The 22,783-nt window shown below is 39.0% G+C and overlaps 1 protein-coding gene and 1 long non-coding RNA gene across 15 annotated transcripts in view; one reads left to right on the top strand and one right to left on the bottom strand.

The window, feature by feature from the left end:
* The window catches only part of KIF21A (kinesin family member 21A), a 145,146-nt gene extending 125,293 nt beyond the window's left edge, over window positions 1–19,853 (bottom strand). For 13 of the 14 annotated variants that reach the window (XM_027593156.2, XM_027593157.2, XM_027593161.2 and 10 more), the window contains exons 1-3: window positions 19,506–19,853; window positions 2,427–2,469; window positions 184–221 (exon numbers count right to left, since the gene is read on the bottom strand). In XM_027593156.2, coding sequence (XP_027448957.1) covers window positions 184–221; window positions 2,427–2,469; window positions 19,506–19,549 — 125 coding nt within the window. In that variant the 5' untranslated portion in view covers window positions 19,550–19,853. The remainder of the gene's footprint in view (window positions 1–183; window positions 222–2,426; window positions 2,470–19,505) is intronic. The other variant, XM_027593164.2, reaches the window with a different exon arrangement.
* Window positions 19,749–22,783, top strand: part of LOC113921839 — a 55,838-nt gene continuing 52,803 nt past the window's right edge. The window contains exon 1 of the long non-coding RNA XR_003519830.1: window positions 19,749–19,870. This is a non-coding gene — a long non-coding RNA (uncharacterized LOC113921839). The remainder of the gene's footprint in view (window positions 19,871–22,783) is intronic.

Here is a 22,783-nt window from a genome sequence, read left to right as displayed (position 1 = left end):
TAAAAACTAGGAAAGGAATCAGGTTCAATCAAGTCTCTTAATATCACAGCCCATTCTCTGAGGAGATCGTGTCTGCCACTTCCTTATAAAAAGAGCTACCTACTATGAAAGGTACATCTAACAGAAATATGATTGGATAATAACAAATGGAGAAGTCAAGGACTCAAAGAAGTCTATACTTACACTAATATTGAATGCTCAAAGTGCCTTGGGTTTTTGATCTAGAAAGATAAAACAGATCATCAGTCTCCTAAGAAAAAACACAGCCTATTACCCACAGAACATCAGGATCAATGCAGTGGATAACAAGGAAAAGACAGACAGTTAACTAAGGGATTTAAAATTGTATCCAAACTATATTCTCAGAAATGGAATATTCTAGGGCACTCTCCATAGAAGCCTCCTGCCTCACTTAGATGCAGGTTGGCCTCTCTGAATGTCTTAAGTTATTAACTAACTGTGTGGGAAAAGATATGTGTATATGTGTGAACATGCAGGCATGTGTGCATACTCAAGTCCTTAGTTGTGTGGAGCAGATGTCAATAAATCTTTGCAATTAATATCTGATGAAAATTAGATGAAATCTCTGGGAGGGCTTTTTTTAGTGGAATGAGTATGAAAATTAGAAAAGATTAGAGAGAATAAGTACAGAGGATAAGAAAAAAAAGCAAATAAACCAATAGGACTATGTTAAAGATCAGGAAATGGGAAACATCAGATGTCATGGGACTTAAATTATTAGGAAGAGCTTACATTACTATTTTGGAAAATAAGGAGTCAGTTTTCTGTCTTAGAAAGTGAGCTATTGTGATTACAATGGCTATAGAGATAGACCACTCCAATAACTTGCACAAAATGTGTTCATCCTTCATTTTTGGCATGTTTCAGAGAGCCATCAGACCTGCAAGACTCTCAACTGGACTGAATTTCTCAAGGGCAAAACCCATATCTGATTCATTTTGGATTTCCCAGTGCCTAACAAAGTGTTTGCATTGCACTTGATTTTGGTGGAATTCAATAATTAATAATTGGGACCGAACTGAATTGAATATATTGAACTGATCTGAGCCAAACTGAATCGGAATGATCAGTGATGGCAGCTACTTACTGTCTTCACAAATTCATTTTCATTCCTCCATTTTAGATATCAAAAGATACTTAAGTAACTTCTGCTATATTTACAACAAGCTTGGAGTAATAGCTTTCATTTTACACTTTTAGTGGCTCTTTACAAAGAAGATGTAATGTACTCAGCAGAAGTATGATTCACTTTACACGTAAAGGGACTGAGTCATGGAGAGGTGCCACGTTAGTTTTCCACAGGGTTACTTTAACACCACTGCCACCTCACAGTGAGTCAATGGAATAGAAAAGAGCTGAACTCAAAGTCCAAAAGTATTACTTTCATCACCAAAGTTCATTTTAAAAGATTCAATTATAAAAGGGAAATTATGTAATGTGCAAATAAACCTACTTGGTAGTACAAAAAAAAAAAAACGACAAAGATGACTGCTTTTGGAAACAAATCCTTTTACTGCATTCTTTTTTCAGGTAAATAGCATGGTTCTCATCAGAATGTACAGAAATTAACTCAAATATATAAGCATCTGTTTTTGCAATATGAGGGAATCTGATGATTTTGAAGGGTATTTATCCTGTTATATTACTCTATTTCTACCTCTGTGATTGTTATTTTAATAGTTAACATTTGGAGGATTCTGTTTGTCAAAGACAGTAACTAGGGCTGTCTTAGTCATCTTCAATACCCCATTTAACTTTCTACCACATATTTTCTAAGTTCATCTGTCATCACACTGCTCCATTTCACAGTAAACCAACTTGTGAAAAACACAAAAAGGTGTTTATTTTACCAGTTCAAATCAAGTTTGTTTTCTAAACAGGATTTTTTAAAAAGTGAAGCTTGTTTTCAGGATTGTTTAAGTTTCAGACTCTGTTGATACCATTATCACTCAGAAACTGGTTTTACAATGCTAACAAAACTACAAAGTTTCCAGCAGCAAATATTGTATAAACAAGAAAAACCTAATTATTAAGGTCTTAAAAAGGAGTCAAAATTAATTTTTTTATTTAATTATGGTAATTAAACTAAAAAATATGCCAAATGACTTGTCTCATAATATAAACTCTAAGAAGGAAGGACAAATTAATAAAAAAAATTTTAAGTTAGCAAAAGAACTCTGTCACCTCAATCAAATCTATTAATTCTTTCATGTTAGATATGGAAATAGTGAGATGTTTTCTTAGAGCTCATATATATAAGTGTGTGTGTGTATGTGTGTGTGTGTTCAATCACTTTTGTGGTCTTAGTAAATACTCTGTTAGTACTAGTAGAATTGTGCTTGGGTTAATGATATACCAAGAAATATATTTAAGAGGTTTAAGGATTAACAAGTCAGCCAGCTCACCTTGCTAGGTAAGCAGTTGGAAATCAATAAGTATTCCCATGTCCTTAAAGATAAACAGGAAAGGAATGTCATTCCATTAGTATACATACCAAGAGAGGACAAAGATTTTAAAAAAAATTTTATTCCACCTAGTCAAGAAAGCATAATTATCTCAACCTTGACTTTCATAACTCATTATATTCATAAAGACAAACTAAGACATCCATTCTATCATAAATACAATGCTGATAACTTCAACTGGTAATATCTAGGTCAATATCATCTAATATAAATGCACTACTAGGGGCGCCTGGGTGGCTCAGTTGTTAAGCATCTGCCTTCGGCTCAGGTCATGATCCCGGGGTCCTGGGATTGAGCCCCACATCAGGCTCCCTGCTCAGTGGGGAGCCTGCTTCTCCCTCTCCAGCTCCCCCTGCTTGTGTTCCCTCTCTGTCTCTCTCTGTCAAATGAATAAAATTTTTTAAAATAAATAAATAAATGCGCTATTATTCTTTTTTATTCATCTTTACTGAGATACAATTGACAAAATCGTAAGATATGTAAAGTGTACATTGTGATGATCTGATATATGTGCACACTTTTTTTTCAGATTTTTATTTATTTATTTCAGAAAGAGAGAGCACAAGCTGGGGAGACAGGCAGAGGGAGAGGGAGAAGCAGACTCCCTGCTTGCTGAGCAAGGGAGCCTGATGTGGGGCTCAATCTCAGGACCCTGAGATCAGGACCGAAGCCGAAAGCAGATGTTTAACTGACTGAGCCACCCAAGTACCCACTATGTGCACACTTTCAAAGGATTCCCCCAACAAGTTAATTGAGACATTCATCACCACACGTTTGCCTTTCTTTTCCCCTGATAAGAACTTTCAAGTTCTACTCTCTTCGCAAATTTCAATTACACAATATAGTGTTATCAACTATAGTCACTATGTAATACATTAGATCCCCGAACTTTATTCATCTTATAACTGAAAGTTACCAACCTCTTCCTATATCTCTGTTCAAGAAATAAATTTTTGCAAGTTAATGAATACAACTAACATTTCTTAAGGCCTGCTATATGCCAAGCATTACTCTGAGTACTTTAAAATATGCCAATTAAATCCCATAACAATCCTATGAGATTAGTACTCTTATTATCTCTATATCATAGAGAAACCAAGATGATGGTGGAGGGGTTTTTTGGCTTTTGTTTTTTAAAGATTTATTTAATTATTTATGAGAGAGTGCACGCACTCAAGAAGAGTGGGGGGTGGGGATGGGGCAGAGGGAGAGAGAGAATCTCAAGCAGACTCCCCACTGAACACAGAGCCTGGTGCACAGCTTGATGCAGGGCTCAATCCCACAACCCTGAGATCATGACCTGAGCCAAAACCAAGAGTCACATGTTTAACCCACTGGGCCACCCAGGTGCCCCAAAGGTAGAGTTTTATAAACAAGAGCTCACCAAGGAAAGTATTCCTGTCTTGAAAAGAAATTGTGGGGGCACCTGAGTGACTTAGTCAGTTAATGGCTCAGGTCATGATCCCTCAACAGGGAGCCTGCTTCTCCCTCTCCCTCTGCCACTAACCCTGTTTGTGCTCTCTCACTGTCTTTGTAAAATAAATAAATAAAACCTTTAAAAAAAAGACAAGAAATTGTGGTCACTGTAAGTTTTACCTAGAAGAGGAAAAACAGAAATTTATAGATATAGATGAAGAGAGAGAAAAAAATAGGTGGTAGAAAGAGGAAGAGGAAGGAGAAAGGGAAAACTAAAAAAGAAAAAAGAATCGAAAGGCAATTCTAAAGGTAAAGCATTTACGACATTCATATAATCTTAACAACCCTATAAGATGGGTATTAACTCCATTTTACAGATGACAAAACCAAGGTTCATAAAGTTTAAGTGGCTGTCCCAAAATTCTGAACTCAAAACTTTGTGACAATCAAGTCCATGCTCTTTTCAACAAGCCATGCTGCAAAGAAAAATAAAATTATGGCAGGTTTGGGGGGAAGGGAAAAGACAAAATTAATAAGGAATGTGAAGCCAGAAAAAGAGAGATCAACTAGTGTTTAGAAGTTCCTGGGCGGATACTGGGATAAGATGGGGCACTATTGCCATAGAACCATGATGTTTTTAACTGAGAGCGCAGGGCTGCTAGGAACCACAATGGCTACTTGATTTACATTGATCCCCTCTCACATTCTTCTTCTTCCCATCCCATCTCATTGTCAGTGAAGCTGCTGTGAGAAATAGCACTTGCCAATTCACCTAGACATGCCAGTCCCATACTGAGTGATTACAGTGTACACCAATGATTTGGCCTAGCCCAACACACAGTCTATGGGCTGCTTCATCAAAACTGAGATGCTAAGCTATCATTGTGCATACATTATAAGACCACAGCAGAAGCCAACAGAAGAGAACCATTTTCATATTTTTTTAAAGATTTTTTTTTATTTGACAGAGAGAGAGAGAGAGAGAGCCAAGCAGGGGGAGTAGCAGGGAGAGGGAGAAGCAGGCTTCCCACTGAGCAGGGAGCCTGATGCAGGGCTCAATCCCAGGACCCTGGGACCATGACCCGAGCCGAAGGCAGACGCTTAACCAACTGAGCCACCCAAGTGCCCCGAAAACCATTTTCATATTAATGCATAGGTAGACATAGTTCAGGAATGACCAAATTTTCCATTTCAAAATGACAATCAAGAGAGCCACAGATGAGGACTCAAAACTTCAAAGTTTCTTGACAAACTCATATACCCCTTTTTTTTTTTAAGATTTTTTTATTTATTTTGAGAGTGAGAATGAAAGAGAGAGAGAGTACATGAGAGGGGAGAGGGTTAGAGGGAGAAGCAGGCTCCTCGCCGAGCAGGCAGCCCAATGCGGGACTTGATCCCGGGACTCGAGGATCATGACCTGAGCCTAAGGCAGTTGCTTAACCAACTGAGCCACCCAGGCACCCTCATATACCCTTTTTAACCAAAATGTCATACAGACAAGTTGACAATCTTTTCATCAACTGATATTAAAAAACAAGTATCAATTTGTCTATTAACATTAATGTATTTTATACTATATTAGCCAGATTCATGAACTCCTTAGCGGATTTTATGTTTTAATGAGTGTGTGTGTATGTTTCATGTCAATTCCATAATAAAATCGCAACTTCTTGATCAGTGAAATCTGTCTTAAAATACACTGGGGTCACCAGGCTGGCATGGGGTAGGAGGGGAAATTGGACAACTAGCCTGGCCAAAGGCCTAGATGACATGAAAATGAAGTGAGGTCCAGAAGTAACACAGGCTTGATCAGTGCCAGCATGTGTACAGAAGTGGATTCAAGTGGGCCACATGAGCTGAAGGAAAACTCACTTGAATAAAAAAGGGAACGAGTCTCCTCCTCTACAGAAAGCTTTCAATAATTTCACTTAAGTAAATTTGGACTCAAGATATGGGGAAAGGGATACAAATCAGAAAACTGAACTTAAGTCAGGTCTGGACAAATAAAATAGGAGATTACAGGGAAAGCTATGACCCCAAAAGCACAGGCACATAAGATTGGAGCAGTAAAACAAGGTTCAGACTAATCAGGTGGTGGGGCAAAGAACATGGTTTTGATTTACTTGTGGCTTTATTTAGGACTGACCCAGAAACTCAGAGGTACAAAGCAGAGAAAATAATGATAATAAAAATGACAGTAGTGTCTACTCTTCACAAAATATTTACTAAGTGCCAATAGTATAAGGGCTTTATATACATTTTCTTATTTAATTTTGATAGCAAACATATAAGCGAGGTGTTATTTTCTCTTATTGAGCCCCTGTAGACTTTGAATATAACAATATTTATCGAGCTCTTATAGATACCGAATGTAAAAATATTTTCATTCATAATGGTCTAAAAAAGGGGATGAAAATTCTGGAACTGGGGTGCCTGGGTGGCTCAGTGGGTTAAGCGTCTGCCTTAAACTCAGGTCATGATCCCAGAGTCCTGGGATCAAGCCCTGCATCGGCCCTGCATCAGGCTCCTTGCTCAGCGGGAAGCCTGCTTCTCCCTCTGCCTGTCGCTCCCCCTGCTTGTGCTCTCTCTCTCTCTCTCTTTCTCTGTGTCAAATAAATAAATAAAGTCTTTAAAAAGAAAGAAAGAAAATTCTGGAACATGGTTAGAAATCATTTTCATCAGTGTTAACTGGTATGTACTGACTCATCCTCACTAATATCTACTTGTTGCTTCTGTATTTGTTGTAATTGTAAAATTTATTTATTTATTTATTTTAAAGATTTTACTTATTTATTTGTCAGAGAGAGAGAGAGAGTGGCAGGCAGAGAGAGAAGCAGGCTTCCTGCTGAGCAGGGAGCCCAATGCAGGACTCGATCCCAGCACCCTGGGATCATGACCTGAGCCAAAGGCAGATGCTTAACCGACTGAGCTACCCAGGTGCCCCGTAATTGTAAAATTTTAAAAAAGCAGCAAAGCTAATACGCCCAGCCAGAGATAAAACTCATAATCTTAAAAACAAAACAAAACAAAAAACTCATAATCTTGGCCTTATAAGCATCACACTGAAATCAACTGAATTTACAGACTACCAATACCCACAGCACTCAGTAACACAGGATTTCTTTATTCCTATTTTTAAATAGAATGAGGTAGAATCCTACTATTGAAACATATAAAACAAGGCAACAAAATTGATGTCAAAACGTGCAAATTTTAAAGTGTGAAATCATCAGAAGTCTGAGTTACTCTATGTTGAAAGCTGCAGTCATAGAACATGTACACAAGATAAATAAAATTATCACTGGCTATACACCAAGTTAATACAAAATTAAGAACCAAAGATAACTAAAGAAACCCTATACTCAGAGGCAAGAATTGCATCTGCTACAAAGGTAACAGAAGGTCCAATTACACTTATGTAACAAAATAGATAAGAATATAATCAAGAACAGATGGAATTTGTTGCCAATCTAAGGCCAAGTTGGCAAGCTAAAATTCAAAACTATAATACTGTATTGCCTAAATGGAGACTTGGCAATATCACAGATGTCACATTTGGATTAAGGAACCTTAAATGGCAGGCCAAATAACCAGGAATGAAATCTGTAATCTCATGTTTAATCAGCAGTTGACAACTTCCATTTTAAGGCAGGACAGATGCAGACTAGTTGGCCAACAGGCTGCTCAAACAAGTGTTTTGTGTTGAACTGAGGTGAACAAAAGCAACTTAAGCACTTTAGAAATGCACTAATTTTCAAGGAACATGGAATGGTTATGGACCTGTGTTTGGTTAACCATCAGTGGCTTAGACCAATGTGCTGAACAAATATCTGTATTATCCTAATACGTTATATCTTGTTGTAGATATAGCTGAAAATTTAAAATTATAAATCAATATATCTTTTTCTAAAAAGCACCCTCAATGTCATAACATTTAACCATATATTGTGGGTGGGCAGCACTACCCTCTCCCTTCGATTCCAGGAAATGGTCATTTGTAGAGTCTACTTATCAGTGGAAATGAAAACATTACAGGAATCATAAAGCACAGCAAACTCTCAGAAAAAATTAAATTAAGATCCTTATTAGACAATAAAAGTCTGTCAATTAAATTACTGTTTGATATATGTAATTTAATATATATTGAATAGAATAATGAAATAAAGTAGATGATGCATAATATATAGCAAGTTACTCAAAATGCCCTTCTTTGATATAAAGACATGAAAAAATTCTTATGTTATACTCTAAAACGGTAAACATCAGGCTATAAAAGTATATCCACATTACAATAATTTTTTAAAATTTATGAAACAGCCTAAAAAAAATACCAAAATGCTAATAGTAACTAGTGATGAACTGTGATTGATTGTTTTTCTCATCTTTTCCTGGATACTTTTTCTAATGTGATTATATTATTTCAATAATAGAAAAAAATTGGGCGCCTGGCTGGCTCAGTCAGAGGAACATCAGACTCTTGATCTCTCGGTTTTGAGTTTGAGCCCCAAGTTGCGTGTAGAGAGTACCAAAAAAAATAAATAAACTTTAAAAAGAAAGAAGAAAATAATAATAATAATAATAATAAGTCAAATAAAAGTTACTTATGAAATGAAAAGCTGATTTTGAGATTATTAGGCCAGGTTCAAGGTCTATTTCCTGCTTCTAATTATCAGTCTTCTTTAAAATGCTTTCAGCTAAGTCTTGACAGAGCTCTGTCAATGAATACTGCAAGCACATTGTCCCATCAGCTCTAGGTGCTAGAAAAACTTTTATAGAAAATGTACATTTTTAAAATTCTGTCTTAATAGTACTTCTGGTCTTTTTCCTCAGTTTTCTCTTTATAGCACTCTTTAATCCATAGCCTGGTTTACTGCATTGTTGCCAAGACTGACAAAAGCACAAGGAAAGCATTAATAACATTTTCAAAAATCTAGTACAAGTCAATTCAAATATTCACATTTTTATTAACCAATTTAGTCAGCATCCTCTTATATTAGTTAAACAACTAGTGGAAAATGTAACTCATTACTATTGTTAATTTCACAAAGTATAAGATAGTAACTTTACAAAATACTAAAAACCATACCAACTGAAAGTCTGTGTGGGAAGAGAAAGGAAATAATTAAAATAGTAGATTTTACTAAACTATAAAAGAAGCAATTTGGTAAGATAGAGCAGAATGGTATGCAAGGGACATATTGAAAACAAAATAAAAACTAGAAGATTAGGTAAGGTAAGGTTTTTAGAAGTATTTATATATTTTTGTATCATTCATAGCGGTGCAAGTAATAGACACACTCAAAAAGCAAAAGAACAGACACAAACACCTATAAAGCACTTTACTAACTCAAGTTACGGGTTACACATTAGAGAATGACTAATCCAATTGCTAGCGTTTGAAATATAACCAACATGTCCATTGTTGATTATATCAAACTCATGTCTAATAATATTACTGCCTGTGTTGTGTAAAAACCATTTTTCAAATGCTTTCACATGGCTGGCTCTGTTGATCCTTTTTCAAGTCCACTGAGGTAGGTAGATAACTACTTATTGAAAGCCAAGTTTATCAGTGGTAAGAATCCAAACCAAAACAATTTTCTAACCACCCTATGTTCATTCTATTATATCACATTGCCTCCACTTTATGTGATTCCAGTACACAGTGGATATTTATATTTATATAATAAATGAATGAATTTTGATCTAAAAAATAAATAAGATTAGAAAGAATACAAATGAGGGTAGAGATGGCCTATGTCTCATTATACCATGTGATCAACATACCACATCATAATAATTAACTACAGATTGACCCTCTCCAAAGTTTCATGTTCTTTCTTGCTGATAGAAAAAGGCTCTCTCGGGGCACCTGCGTGGCTCAGTCAGTTAAGCATCTGCCTTCAGCTCAGGTCATGATCCCAGGATCCTGGGATCGAACCCCGCGTCGGGCTCCCTGCTCCACCAGGAGTCTGCATGTCCCTCTCCCTCTGCCCTGCTCATGCTCTCTGTCTCTCTCTCTCTCTCAAATGAATAAAATCTTTAAAAAAGAAAAAAGGCTCTCATTTAGAACAACTCCAAAATGACTGTAACTGTGCAAAGAATATGAATATCTACTCTGAAAAAAATAAGTCCTTCATCATATTCAAAGAACTACAATATCATCATGCCTAAGTGACAGACACAGCTCTCCAAAGTTGAGAATAATGTCAAATCCAATTTCAAAAACTAATATTTTACTACACTCTAAGAGATCCAAAGAGCCATCCTTGATTTAGCCCCTGTTTGGGCTCATGATGGGGCACAACCAAGTCTGAACAATTTTCTTAGTTCCTTGCTCTTACTGAAGATGCTGACTATTCACCCAAGTAGACTGACCGTGGGGCTAAATCCTAAAAGACCTTCACTCCAGTCTAGACAGGTAGATATCTGCTTGTTTCAATACCAAAACCACGATGTCCTTCAAATGTTCTATTATAATAATGCTATCAATATGTTAGCACCTTCTTTTACTTTTTTAAAGATATTATTTATTTGAGAGAGAGAGAGAGAGAGAGAGAGAGAGAGAGAGAGAGAGTGTGTGTGTGTGTGTGTGTACCTGCAAAAGAGGAGGGAGGGAGGAGGAAAGAATCTCAAGCAGACTCTGCACTCAGCTCCAGCCCTGAAATCATGACCGGAGCCAAACCAAGAGTGGGATGCTTAACCAACTAGGCCACCCAGGCACCTCAGAATCTTCTTTTAAAAAGCATTAAAATTCTCTGAGTTTTGGGAACATTTCAAGCTGAACAGTAAAAAAATCACACTGTATATATCTCATCACAATTTTAGAGGGAGAGAGAGAAAACTCATATAAGGAAGATCTATGGCCCCCAAAGGCAGAAATTTCTATGCACGGGAGTAGTTTAGAAAGGTTTCATGTAGAGGTAAGATTTAGGACATTTGTTGGCCTCCATTACGGTCAAATGTGTTGTATTCTTTATTTACTTCTAAAATAAGGAGGGGAAGGGCTAAGATATTATATAAAAGCTTAAGAACCACCTATCAAGTGAAGTATTACTCCAAAGAGGGTCTTTTTAAACCACTCAGATTTCTACTTCTATCACCAATTCCAGGTCCCAATAAATAACGTGACTCCACCCTACCTCTACCCTACCCCACCCTTCAGCCATCTTGCTCATACCAAGTCTGCCATTATTACTGAAATGTACTATAATCCTTAAGTATGTTGGAGTAAAAAGAAAAAATAAGTTTTAAGAACCAAGGGAAGGGATGGGGGAAAAGGCTATATGCCTAGCATTCACAAAATCCTCCCATTTCCATATTGAACATTATTTCCAAATTAAACTATACACACATGATACTTTAGTGGTTGTTGTTAAAGCATTACTGTGCTACCTGTGAATGTTGAAAGCAGTCCATATTATTTTTATCACCCAGTTCTGGCATTTCTTCACATTTGAATATACCAGGAACTCTAAAATACAGACCTACATTCTATTCCAGTGGTCCTTCACTCTGTGTCTCTGAGAGGTCCTTTTTAGAATCACTGTCCTGGTTTCTAGACTGAGGCCATCATAAAGCAAAAATAATGGGCACTTAAGAGTGGGGGAATTCATCTAAATGTCAAGTTAACTTTTATAAGGAGTACTTAGGGATTAAAACTACAGAAATTTATTCTATTTCTAGGATGTCTGTCAGAAAAACATGAAGACCTAGAAAAGCCACAATACTAATCAAAACAAAACTTGAGCTGCTAGCTGTGAGACCTCAAGCAATTTCCTCAATTTCTCTGGGCCTCTATTGTCTAAACTGTTGTAAAGAAGGGACCTTAACCAGCTAGTCCCTTCAGGTTCTTCCAATTTTAAAATCTGTTTTTTCAATAATTACAGAGGTACTAAAAATCATCTTCAATATATAAATATCTGATAATTTCAAAAAACGAAGGACAAAGGAACCTCATATATAATTCTTAAACTGAAACTCAGAAAGATCTCATAATAATTGTAGGTTGTCATGAAAATTGTCCCTTTGGTTTGGTTGTCATTTGCTTCAAATAAAGCCTGAGCCACAGTAAAACTATTTTAACACTCTGAGAGGATTAAATAGTTAATCCACTGGGAAACCAAGCTGAAAGACAGAATTCACAAATCCGCTTCCCAGAGAGAAGCATTGAAAATAACAAATTTGTTTTATTTTGAATAAAATTATTCTAATGATTCACTGTATACAAATACTTTCTATTATCTGGCATCCATTTTCATTCTTGTGTTTTCCTTCTTAATCTGAAGCTGAGATGAAGGTCATGTCTAACATTGGCAGAAAACAACCATTTGTAAGTCAGAGTCACTCAGGTGGGTTGTAACATATCTTGGGGGAAAACAACCATAATAATGCATATTCCAAATTCATGTCTTTGAAGATAAATTGAGAGAATTGGAAGATTGGGCAGATTATGGTATTAACTGCCAAGATAATTTCTGCTTTTATGGCTTCACAAAACTGGAATTTCTAGTGCATCATTCTCTACACCATAATTATGCATCAAAATATTAACCAATTAGCAGGTAAGACGGTAAGAACTCAAAGGGTGGTAATAATTAAACATGAAACTTGAACTTTCATGGAGTTCCAAACAACAAACAGGTCTACCACACTTCATAAATTCAATAAACCTTATCTGAGGAAAATACATCAACTCATATTTTGTAAATAAAATAATTTCACTGACTTTCAACTCACATCAGCTACTAGCTCTTCTTTCATTTTCCTTACTTCCTAATCCAACTACAAAGACATAAAAGTGGGGCAAGTATATTTTATCAAGTAGGACATGATATAAATAATATCCCCCTAATGCATAAGCTTGGAAGTTCACTTTTTATATGAAATACCTTTGGAGTCAGGGTACACTTTTTGTTTTTTAAATCACTGTTCTTAATGAATGTAGTAACTAAAAAACGCTATTAAAAAAATAAAGGAGAAATAAAAACTAAACTGCAACAATTATCTTTCATTTCTAGTTCATGCCATTGATTATAGTTTGTGTTAGTTCCAAAATATTTTGTTCATTTAAAGAGACTCATATTGCTAGGGATGTAAAAGTAGGGACCATGTATGTCATACATGCATGAGGCGCCTGGCTGGCTCAGTCTGTAGAGCATGTGACTCTTGATTTCCCTCAGGGTTGTAAGTTTAAGGCTCACTTTGGGTGTAGAGATCACTTAATAAAATCTTTAAGGGGAACCTGGGTGGCTCAGTCGGTGTGATCTCAGGGTCCCAGGATAGAGCCCCACATCAAGTTCCATTTCACGCTCAGCAAGGAGTTTGCTTCTCTGTCTCCCACTCCTTCTGCCCTCCCCCCACTTGTGCACTCCTCTCTCTCAAATAAATAAAATCTTTAATAAATAAATAAATAAAATCTTTAAGGAAAAAAAGTGTCCAGCACATAGTAGACACTTAATAGATATTTGTTGCATGAAAAAAGCAATAAACAAATGACCCAACACCAGGAAACCCTCTATTTCCATAAAATAATATTTCTAAAAGCCTCACTTACCTACTTCTATATTTTCTAAACATTAAATTGTTTCAAATAATTCATCTCACATGTATATAAGCATTTCAGCTTGAAAGATCCTTTTTACATTGAAATTAGCACATGAAATGTTTCTTTTTTTTAAAGATTTTATTTATTTATTTGAGAGAGAGAATGAGATAGAGAGAGCATGAGAGAGGGGAGGGTCAGAGGGAGAAGCAGACTCCTCACTGAGCAGGGAGCCCGATGCGGGACTCGATTCCAGGACTCCAGGATCATGACCTGAGCCAAAAGCAGTTGCTTAACCAACTAAGCCACCCAGGTGCCCACACATGAAATGTTTTGAAAACATTTGGAAATATGTTTAAGAATAGAAATAAGAAATGTTAACTAGACTTATCATGCTGATCATTTTGCAATGTATACAAATATCAAATCATTATGTTGCACACCTGAAGCTAATATAATGTTACAAATCAACTATACCTCAACTAAAACAAATGAACAAAAAACAAAAACAAAATACACAGAAATAGGTATGATAAGCCTAGGTTGAGTTCCAATTCTGGTACTTAGTAGCTGAGAAACCTTGAACAGGTCACCTAGTGCCTTTATCGCTCATTTTTTCATCTCTAAGATATAATAAGAATAATATCTATCCAGCCTACCTCATAGGGTTTTACCGTAGATTAAATAATATATTGTACGTGTGTATTATAATCAGAATGGGAAAAAGTGACCACAAAAGACTAAATGTTTCCTATTCAGTAACAAGAGTACTCAAAGTAAACACGTTGTTGGGATAGTCAAGCTTGAAATGTTAAAATACTTCCTTCCTGTCAATATAGAGCCAATAGTTTAACAGCAAAATCACATACTTAATAGACTGCATATGCAAAGTTCTTACAACTCATAGTACCCTTACATTGCCACATCAGCATGAGGAAAAAGAAATGTCCAGAAAGGTCACATTGGAAATCAGTGCCAGTGACAGACCTAAAACTAAGCTTTTGACTGTCCAACCAGTCATAAGCCTGCTGAGCAATGCCGCTTTTTAAAATTGCCTTAGTAAGGTAAAAACAGCAAATTGAAACCCAATTAGACTACATTACACACTAATCCAAATTGATTGTCAAGGATATGTACCACTCTCTGTCAAAGCCAAGCAAAGACATTTTAGCTCACAATCACAGACAATGACACAAAAACACAATGGTCCTCTCTGTATCTGCGTTTTTGTCCAGCTCTTGACATATTCTGCAAGCTAACGTTCTTGAAAAGGAAAAAAGTTTTGGGGTCCCTGGGTCGCTCAGTCAATTAAGCGTCTGCCTTTGGCCCAGGTCATGATCCCAGGGTCCCAGGATCAAGCCCCGCTCGACAGGGAGTCTGCTTGTTCCTCATCCTCTGCCCCTCTCCCCAGCTTGTTCTCTCTCTCTCTCTCAAGTAAATAAAATATTTTAAAAATAAATAAATAAATTTTTTAAAAAGGAAAAAAGTTTCAAATTTGCTAAGTCAGCATTCACAGACAGGGAAGGGAAAAAGGCACATCATCTCACAGTGTCTTAAATTAGAATTCAAAATGTTTAAATGATCTTATCATTTTGAGTTAACAGAAGAGTTCAATCCAGTATACTTAGATATTAAGAATAGAATATATATTACACTTCATTGTTCAGTTTTGTTGATGACATCTATCTAAGCCATCCATTGAACTTACCACATTTTCTAAGAATTCAGCTACCATATTGAATCCAAAATCACTCTCTTTCTACACCTATGTACCCTGAGGGGGCAGGGGGGAATGTTGCTTTTAAATCCAGTCTTGCCTCTGTGTGTGTGTGTGTGTGTGTGTGTGTGTGTGTGTATAACCACTCAAAAAAAGACACCTAGTATTTTGGCATTTTCTTGATCTAAGGGTGTGATTTATCTATGATGGGGTGGCTATGATTTGTTTCTATGTATTGACTTATCCTGCTGATAAATAGTGTAGTTTTATTCTACATTTAAATTATAGAGCAGTCTTAACCAATAGAAACTTAATGTGAGCAATATTATACCTGATTTTAAATTTTCTAGTAGCCACATTTTAAAAAAGGAAAAATAGGTGAAATTAATTTTAATATTTTATTTAACTCAATGTATCAAAATATCACTTTAATGTGTAATAATACAAAGATTATTGATATATTTGCATTCATTTTTCTTACTAAATCTTTGAAATCCAATGTATATATTACACTTACAGCGTATGTTAATTATGACACTAAATTTTTATCAGAAATACCCCATCAGTATTTAAACTTTCCAGTTGAAAAGTAGATCCATATAACCAAGCTGTTTCAAAAATATTCAAAAGTTATCCAAAAATGGGGTGCCTGGATGGCTCAGTCAGTTAGGCATCAGACTCTTGATTTTGGCTAGGGTCATGATCTCAGCATCGTGGGATCGAGCCCCTCATTGGGCTCCTCCCTCAGTTGGGAAGTCTGCTGGAGATTCTCTCTCTTCCTCTACCACTGCCTCCCCACTTCTCTCTCTAATAAATGAATAAATCTTTTTTTTAAAAAAGTTATCCAAAAACTAAATCAATGACCAGTTTTTAAGTTTAAAATTAAATTAATAAAAATTAAATAAAATGATAAATTTAGTTCCTCAGTAGCATTAATCATAATTCAAATGCCCCATAGCCCATGGGTTGAATAGTAGGGCTGTTTTCTGAATCCATATCCAACCCAAGGAAAGATACCCTGCAAAATACCTAAAATATACCCTGCCAAACGCATTTTCAGAAATTGAATAAAAGGGGTGCCTGGGTGGCTCAGGTTAAGCATCTGCCTTCGGCTCAGGTCATGATCCCAGGGTCCTGGGATCGAGTCCCACATGGGGCTCCTTGCTTGGCAGGGAGCCTGTTTCTCCCTCTGCCTGCCACTCCCCCTGCTTGTACTGTCACTCTCTCTCTCTCTCTTTCTCTAGCAAATAAACAAAATCTTAAAAAAAAAAAAAGAAATTGAATAAAAATATTCTTCCTAAATAAGAAACTTTCTTTTGAACTTCTTTTCCCCAAAGTTGTATATGACCCATGCACTTACTTTGAGAAATCTTAAGAGACTCATCAGTCTTAACAGTCTCTGCATCTAACAAAACACAAGAACCTTTAGGACACTTTCTGCATTTCACAGTAGAGTCAATCCCCTATGCCTATTATTACATTATTCACTGAAGAGGAAAAGCAGGTCAAATCCTCTGTTGATTTGTTTCAGTGTGTTGATTTACTTATCCTGCTGATGAAGCCTGTCACAAACTAGGGTAGGATTGGAGGACACTGTAAAGATTAAAAAGAATCTGAGGAAATACTTAACTAAGTTCAGGTCCTCTCTTAGTTTTATCTTTTCTAGCGATATCAAGGTATACATAACTTGTCAAAGCCACACATTTGTAAGTGAACTAGTGTAGAACCAGGAAAAAGCAATGACCTTAAGCTAAATAAAGCTTTGTGAAGTATGTTCTTGCCTTTCACCTATGTAGGTTTAATGGCTAAGAATTTGTCTGGGCTGGAACACTGGTTCCATCACTATCTACAAGTTTAACTTTAAGCAGATTATTTAATCTTTCAGTGTCTCATCTGTAAAATGGTCATAATAACAGAACCTAAATCAAAGATTGTTATGGGGGATAAATGAGATTTTACATGATATAAAACATCTTAACAGCACTGACCCTAGAACATGACGTATATCCAACAATGACTGCTCAGAATCAGAATAATCAGAGATGAGGATATACGTTCAACAAATATTTATTGTAGGGGCGCCTGGGTGGCTCGGTCGTTGAGCGTCTGCCTTCGGCTCAGGTCATGGTCCCAGGGTCCTGGGATCGAGCCCCGCATCGGGCTCCCTGCTCAGCGGGAAGCCTGCTTCTCCCTCTCCCACTCCCCCTGAGCCCTCTCTCGCTGTTGTCTCTGTCAAATAAATAAATAAAATCTTTAAAAATATATATATATATTTATTGTAAATGAAAATATATGCCTCCAAGCACTTTATAAATACCAAAGTGCCATAAAAACATAAGCTATTAGCCTATGTAAAATAAGTTTAGAGTGGATCTATTCAGTGTATTTAATAGAAAAAAGAAAAAGGAACTTTACAGTGCAGCTTACCAAATTCTGTTAATGTTTTTATAAACCTTTCCCAAACAGACCCACACTTATGACCTAAAAAGTGTAAACATAATCAAATATAAATCATTTATAAATATATTTTATTAATAAATCAAATAGAAATTATTTATCTGTCAACATCACTTTAGGGTCATTCATGACTGCTCACCTTCAGTGCAAGCAGTTATCAGATTTAATAGCATAGCAAATAAACTGCCCTATGATATTCTAGAAAATTCACAGATAAAAACTTTAAATCTTTTAAAAATGATTTCTCTCAGCCTAATTTTCAGTTTCCATTACTATTTTATGCTCCTTCTTCACCTTCTTTGACTGGATCTGCTAACAAAACTACCTCTTACTGGGTTTCTGCCATGGTACAGTCTTTAAAGAGTATCCAAAGGTCAAAAGAGAGGTAGTAGCAGTATTTAGGAGAAACAAACTAATCCAACAATTGGATAAGTAGCCCCCCAAAACCAAAAATTTAACCAAATTAAAACTTCAAAAGCTTTATAACAGGTGATTCTAAACAGTCATAAAACTGTCACCTCCGCAGGTGATCATTTCCTAATCCGTTAAAAAAAAAAAAAAAAACTTTAAAATTCATGTTATTCTGGTGCTCCTGGCTGGCTCAGTCGGAAGAGCATGGGGGGGGGGGGGGGGGAGTCGTGAGTTGGAGCCCAGTGTTGGGTGTAGACATCACTTAAATAAATAAACTTAACAAAAAATAAAATTCATGTTATTTTTTAAATTGATTAAAGATACAAAGTGTATAAAACTGCCATTTCTATGCCTAATCAAGATTCGCCACTAAAATAATAATGCTGACATGATAGGATTTTTAAAATTCCTTTCCAGAAAGGCTACATGAGTGGAGGATTTTTTTTCAATAATTTCACATTTCTCCAAAGACACAGTTTTCATAATCCTTGAAGTATGAAGAGAAGCGGATTCACAGTAGACCATCAGAGAGCTGTGAAAGCAACGCACTTATTCTATCATGAATGCTTCATTAATATTTCAGTGATGATGTTGCAATTTTCCATAAGCAACTGTCAGAGCTTTGCTTCTTGATATGTATCAAAACAGTCTAAGTTACATTCAATACGTTGACCAAAATACAATTTTGATGTATCTGGTATTTCAAAATTCACACCCAGTCATGTATAATTTTATATTGTATCCACCCTGCCTAACCTCAGGACGTTTCACCCAGTCACCCATTTAACCCTTCCACTTGCTGAAGAGTTTCTTCCTTCTACAGACTTATCACCAGGGAATATAATTCTTAAGGAGAATTCCCATTCCAACGCCTAAGAGGCCAGATGTGTCTCCTACACCCAGACGCTTGTGCTAACGTTTGTCTCTGTGATGCTTCACGCGACTTCCATTGGCACAGGCATCTAGGAGCCTCCGTTTGGAAGCGCTGTCAGTCTGATGCTTTGTCTCCTGCCTCAGAAGGCCTGAGTCGCATGTACACATGACAGACACTCTCTCAATAATAAAAAGAACACCACAGCCCAGCACGGAGTCAGCTCCTCCGGGCAAAGCCGGCCAGGCCATCGCCCAAAGCGGCCCCACCTGAGGCGATTGCTCCTCGCGTGCGAGACCAGGCGGGGGCGGGCGCCGACGGCTTCCACCCGCCGAGGAGTCTGGGCGCCCCGGAGTCCCGGCGTCGCACAGCCGCCCGCTACCTGCAAACGCCACCCGGCTGCGGGCGGCAGGGTCTCCCCGGCAGCATCCGGCCGCGCGCGCCAGCCGGCGGGGATCCGCAGCCTCAGTTTACCCAGCCGCCAGCCTCCCGTCCGACCGCCCCCTCAGATCTCCGCACCACAGCAGCCGCTGCTCCGGCCCGGAGCGCGTCCTCTCCGCGCCCTCAGCCCGCCGCCGCCGCCGCCGCCGAGTCTGTCCTCACCTGACAGCCACCCGCACCGAGCTCTCGTCCGGGGCACCCAACATGCTGGCGGCTGGAGACAGCAGGGCCCCTGGGCCTCTGCACTGCAGAGCTGAGGCACCGCCGGAGGCGCGGCGTTCGGGCGCAGCAGACTGGAGCGGCAGGGGGCGGACGGCTCACCTCCGCCGCGCTCCAGCCATGTTGGGCGACTGAATGGAAAGGTGGCGGCGGCGCTGAGGCAGGAGGAGGAGGTGATTCCCGACTGGCGGACGCCCGCCCCTTCTCCCCCGCTCACCCCCCAGATCTGGGGCGGGGACGAGGCGCGCTTGAATGGCAAGCGCGGCGGTGGCAGAGCCAGCAGGCCGCCCGCGGCTTCCTGACGGCCGGTAAGTGCGCCCTGCCCCCTCCGGTGGGGACGCGGCCTGCCGGCGGCCGGGCTAAAAACTCCACGCCCGCCTGGGCGCTCAGGGCTGCCGGCCCTGCACTGCGTCAGCGGCGGCCGCACAGCCCGGCCCCAGCTCGCCCTCCCCCGGCCTGCGCCCCGCCCTGCTCTCCGCGGGCACTGCCTGGCGCTGCTGGGCAGGGAGGCGCGAGGGGGAGGGATGCCGGCCGCGGGCTGCCCACGCCCGAGGGCGGCGAGCCCGTGCGCCCTTCCAGGTTCTTCTGTGAGAACGCAGCGGCGGGTGCTTGCCCTGCTGCCTGCGTCCTTTCTAAAATCGGAGCTTGGCTCACGAGCGCAGCGCCAGGACTCAGTCGGCTGCCACTCTGGTTCGGCTTTGTTTCCGCCCTTGGGCTTATTGTCCTCTCTCCTGCTTGGACTTTGACCCCCTTCCCCAGCCCCCCGCTGATCGCCCTCCCCCCACCGCCCCCCGCCCCCAGGAGTCAGTCAGTCGTGCTAAACCGGATCCCTGGTTTGGCCACTGTCTGGGCAGCTGGGCTGTTCTGCAGTCCATCGCCCGTTTACCAGCCCACATTGAATATGGAAACGATTTACTCCGAGACTCCTGAATGCGTTTCTGTTAAGTCATTTGTACACTGGTAAATGAACGGCACCCTGGTACTGCCAAGTGTTCCCAGAACTGAATATCCACCAAGACCTGCTCTGTAGTAAATCCTCACAAACTGATTTTTTTCCTGCCTGGCCTTCAAAAGGCACCTCCCAATCCCGGGGTTCTATCAACATTGAACCATTGTGGTTTTTGCTTGTGACTCTTGTGCTTCCACATGCCTCTAGATAGCTCTGTGGCAACAGCCTTTATTAGCTTCGCCACAGAGTATCTTTTGTGGACTGCCCCATACGTTTCTCTAAATAAACATGTGGGTTCATACAAAACAGTATAATAGATTAAACGGCACCCTCCAAAAAAAGACACAGCCCCAAGTACTGACATCCTAGATTTTGCACACCTGAGCATTCTAAACAGCAGCGATCCAGCGGCGTGGGTCGGAGAAGGCGGCACGCTCTGGGACGAACAAGAAGTGTTCGATGATCTTAAATGAAGGCCTGGTGTGATAATAACTATGTTAGTTTTAAAGGTATTTTGTCCCTGAACCCCACACCCCTTGGTCTTAACAGACATGTGGCTAGGAGATAAAGAGAGCTGAGATGGTGAGTATCCTTCTGGAGACGAAATTAGTGACAAATCTCTCCTCTGGCTGCCCTCTAGAGAGCCTGCCCTCCCCTCAGTATTTATCTGTTAACAAATCAGCACCATTTCCTCCAGCTTGACAGTCCCCATCTGGGTGGCTCTGGAATGGGCCTCCTTCCTTCTTGGATTGATAAAAGCTGCAAGGAAGGCAAATAGAGCCAAGCAAATTTATCAAGAAAATGAAAGAGAAATATATATAATTTAAGACCATTAAAAAAAAAAAAAATCTTGTTTAAAATAGCACCCGTACGTATATGTCTCAGTAAGAGTTGTCACAAACACAGATGCTACCAGGCAACAGCCAGGCAGGTAACTTAAGTGAGGCTGAGCAGGCAGAGTGAGGAAAGGTAAAATAGAGAACACGGAGCCTCTTACAAAGGCAGTGGCCATCCTCAGCCTTGGCTCGCTGGAATGCAAACCCACTGCTGCCAAGCTTTTTATTTGTATGTTTGTTATTTCTCAAGAGATAGAGAAAAATCAGATCTTTGTGTGAAAAACTCCTTAGTTCACAGCATCAACAACTAATTCAACACCACGTTACATTGCATGCAGACCAATCAAAATGTATATACACTTCGGTTCCAAGCCATTAGGTTGGAAGTTCGGAGCAAAATATTAGCACCAGTAAAAGCTGTGGCTTTGTACATGGTTTCAGGGGAAAGTAGTATAAAAATTCAGGTTCCCTTTGATGACAATAATTCTCTGCCAAGTTTCAAAATTTGTAAATTAATTATCTATTTTGCATTTCAGATTCTTTTAGAGCTGCTATAACCCGTTTTCTTGCAGCTCACCTAATTAATTGTCTTAAGTTGAGGAAAACTCCAAGGGAAGAGCTTTTTACCAAAACAGTAGTTTAAATCCTACTCCAATTATTCACTCAACAAATATTTAATAAATGCCTGCTATCTGCCAGCAATGCTGAACACTAGTGATATGGAGAGAATTAAGACTGTCAGTGTCCACAAGGAGCTTACAGTATAGTTCAAGATGACAGATTTGGAAATCCATTAGTGCAATAATAGAAATTGTAACAAGAGCATGATGAATTCTATCCGGAAGGGTGAGGAATCCTTCATGTATAGACCAGACCACTCAAGATGAGCTCCTTGAGTCCATGCTTGCCTCCACACTGCAGAAAGTGATCTTTTAAAACCTAAGTCATTTATATCATTACCCTGACTGAAACCTTCCAATAATGACCTAACAGAGAGAGAGTAAATTCTCCTAGATATTAGGACATTTCACACTCTCCCTTCTCCAGATTCTAACCTTATCTTTTTTTTTTTTTTAATTCAGTGGTTGTTGTTTTTTGTTTGTTTTGTTTTTTAGGTAATCTCAATGCCCAACATGGGGCTCTGAACTTACAAACCCTGAGATCAAGAGTCTCATGCTTTACTGACTGAGCCTGCTAGGCAGGCACTCCTAACCTTATCTTTTGCCACTCACAGTCTTAACCACTACTTTTTGGTGATACTGGCCTTCATTCTATTTCTTCAACACATACAAGTTCTTTCCTGCCTTAGGGACTTTGTACTAGCTGTTTCCTCTACCTGGAATGCTCTTTCCCCAGATTTCACCATGGTAGGCTCCTTGTGGGCTTTAAGGTATCAACTTAAATTCCTCTCCTCTCCTCAGAGAGACCTCTCCTTA

Source organism: Zalophus californianus, chromosome 9 (assembly GCF_009762305.2).
Source record: "Zalophus californianus isolate mZalCal1 chromosome 9, mZalCal1.pri.v2, whole genome shotgun sequence".
NCBI classification, from domain to species: domain Eukaryota; kingdom Metazoa; phylum Chordata; class Mammalia; order Carnivora; family Otariidae; genus Zalophus; species Zalophus californianus.
The sequence above is the reverse complement of the archived record's forward strand: the minus strand, read 5'-3'. Positions and strand labels throughout refer to the sequence as shown.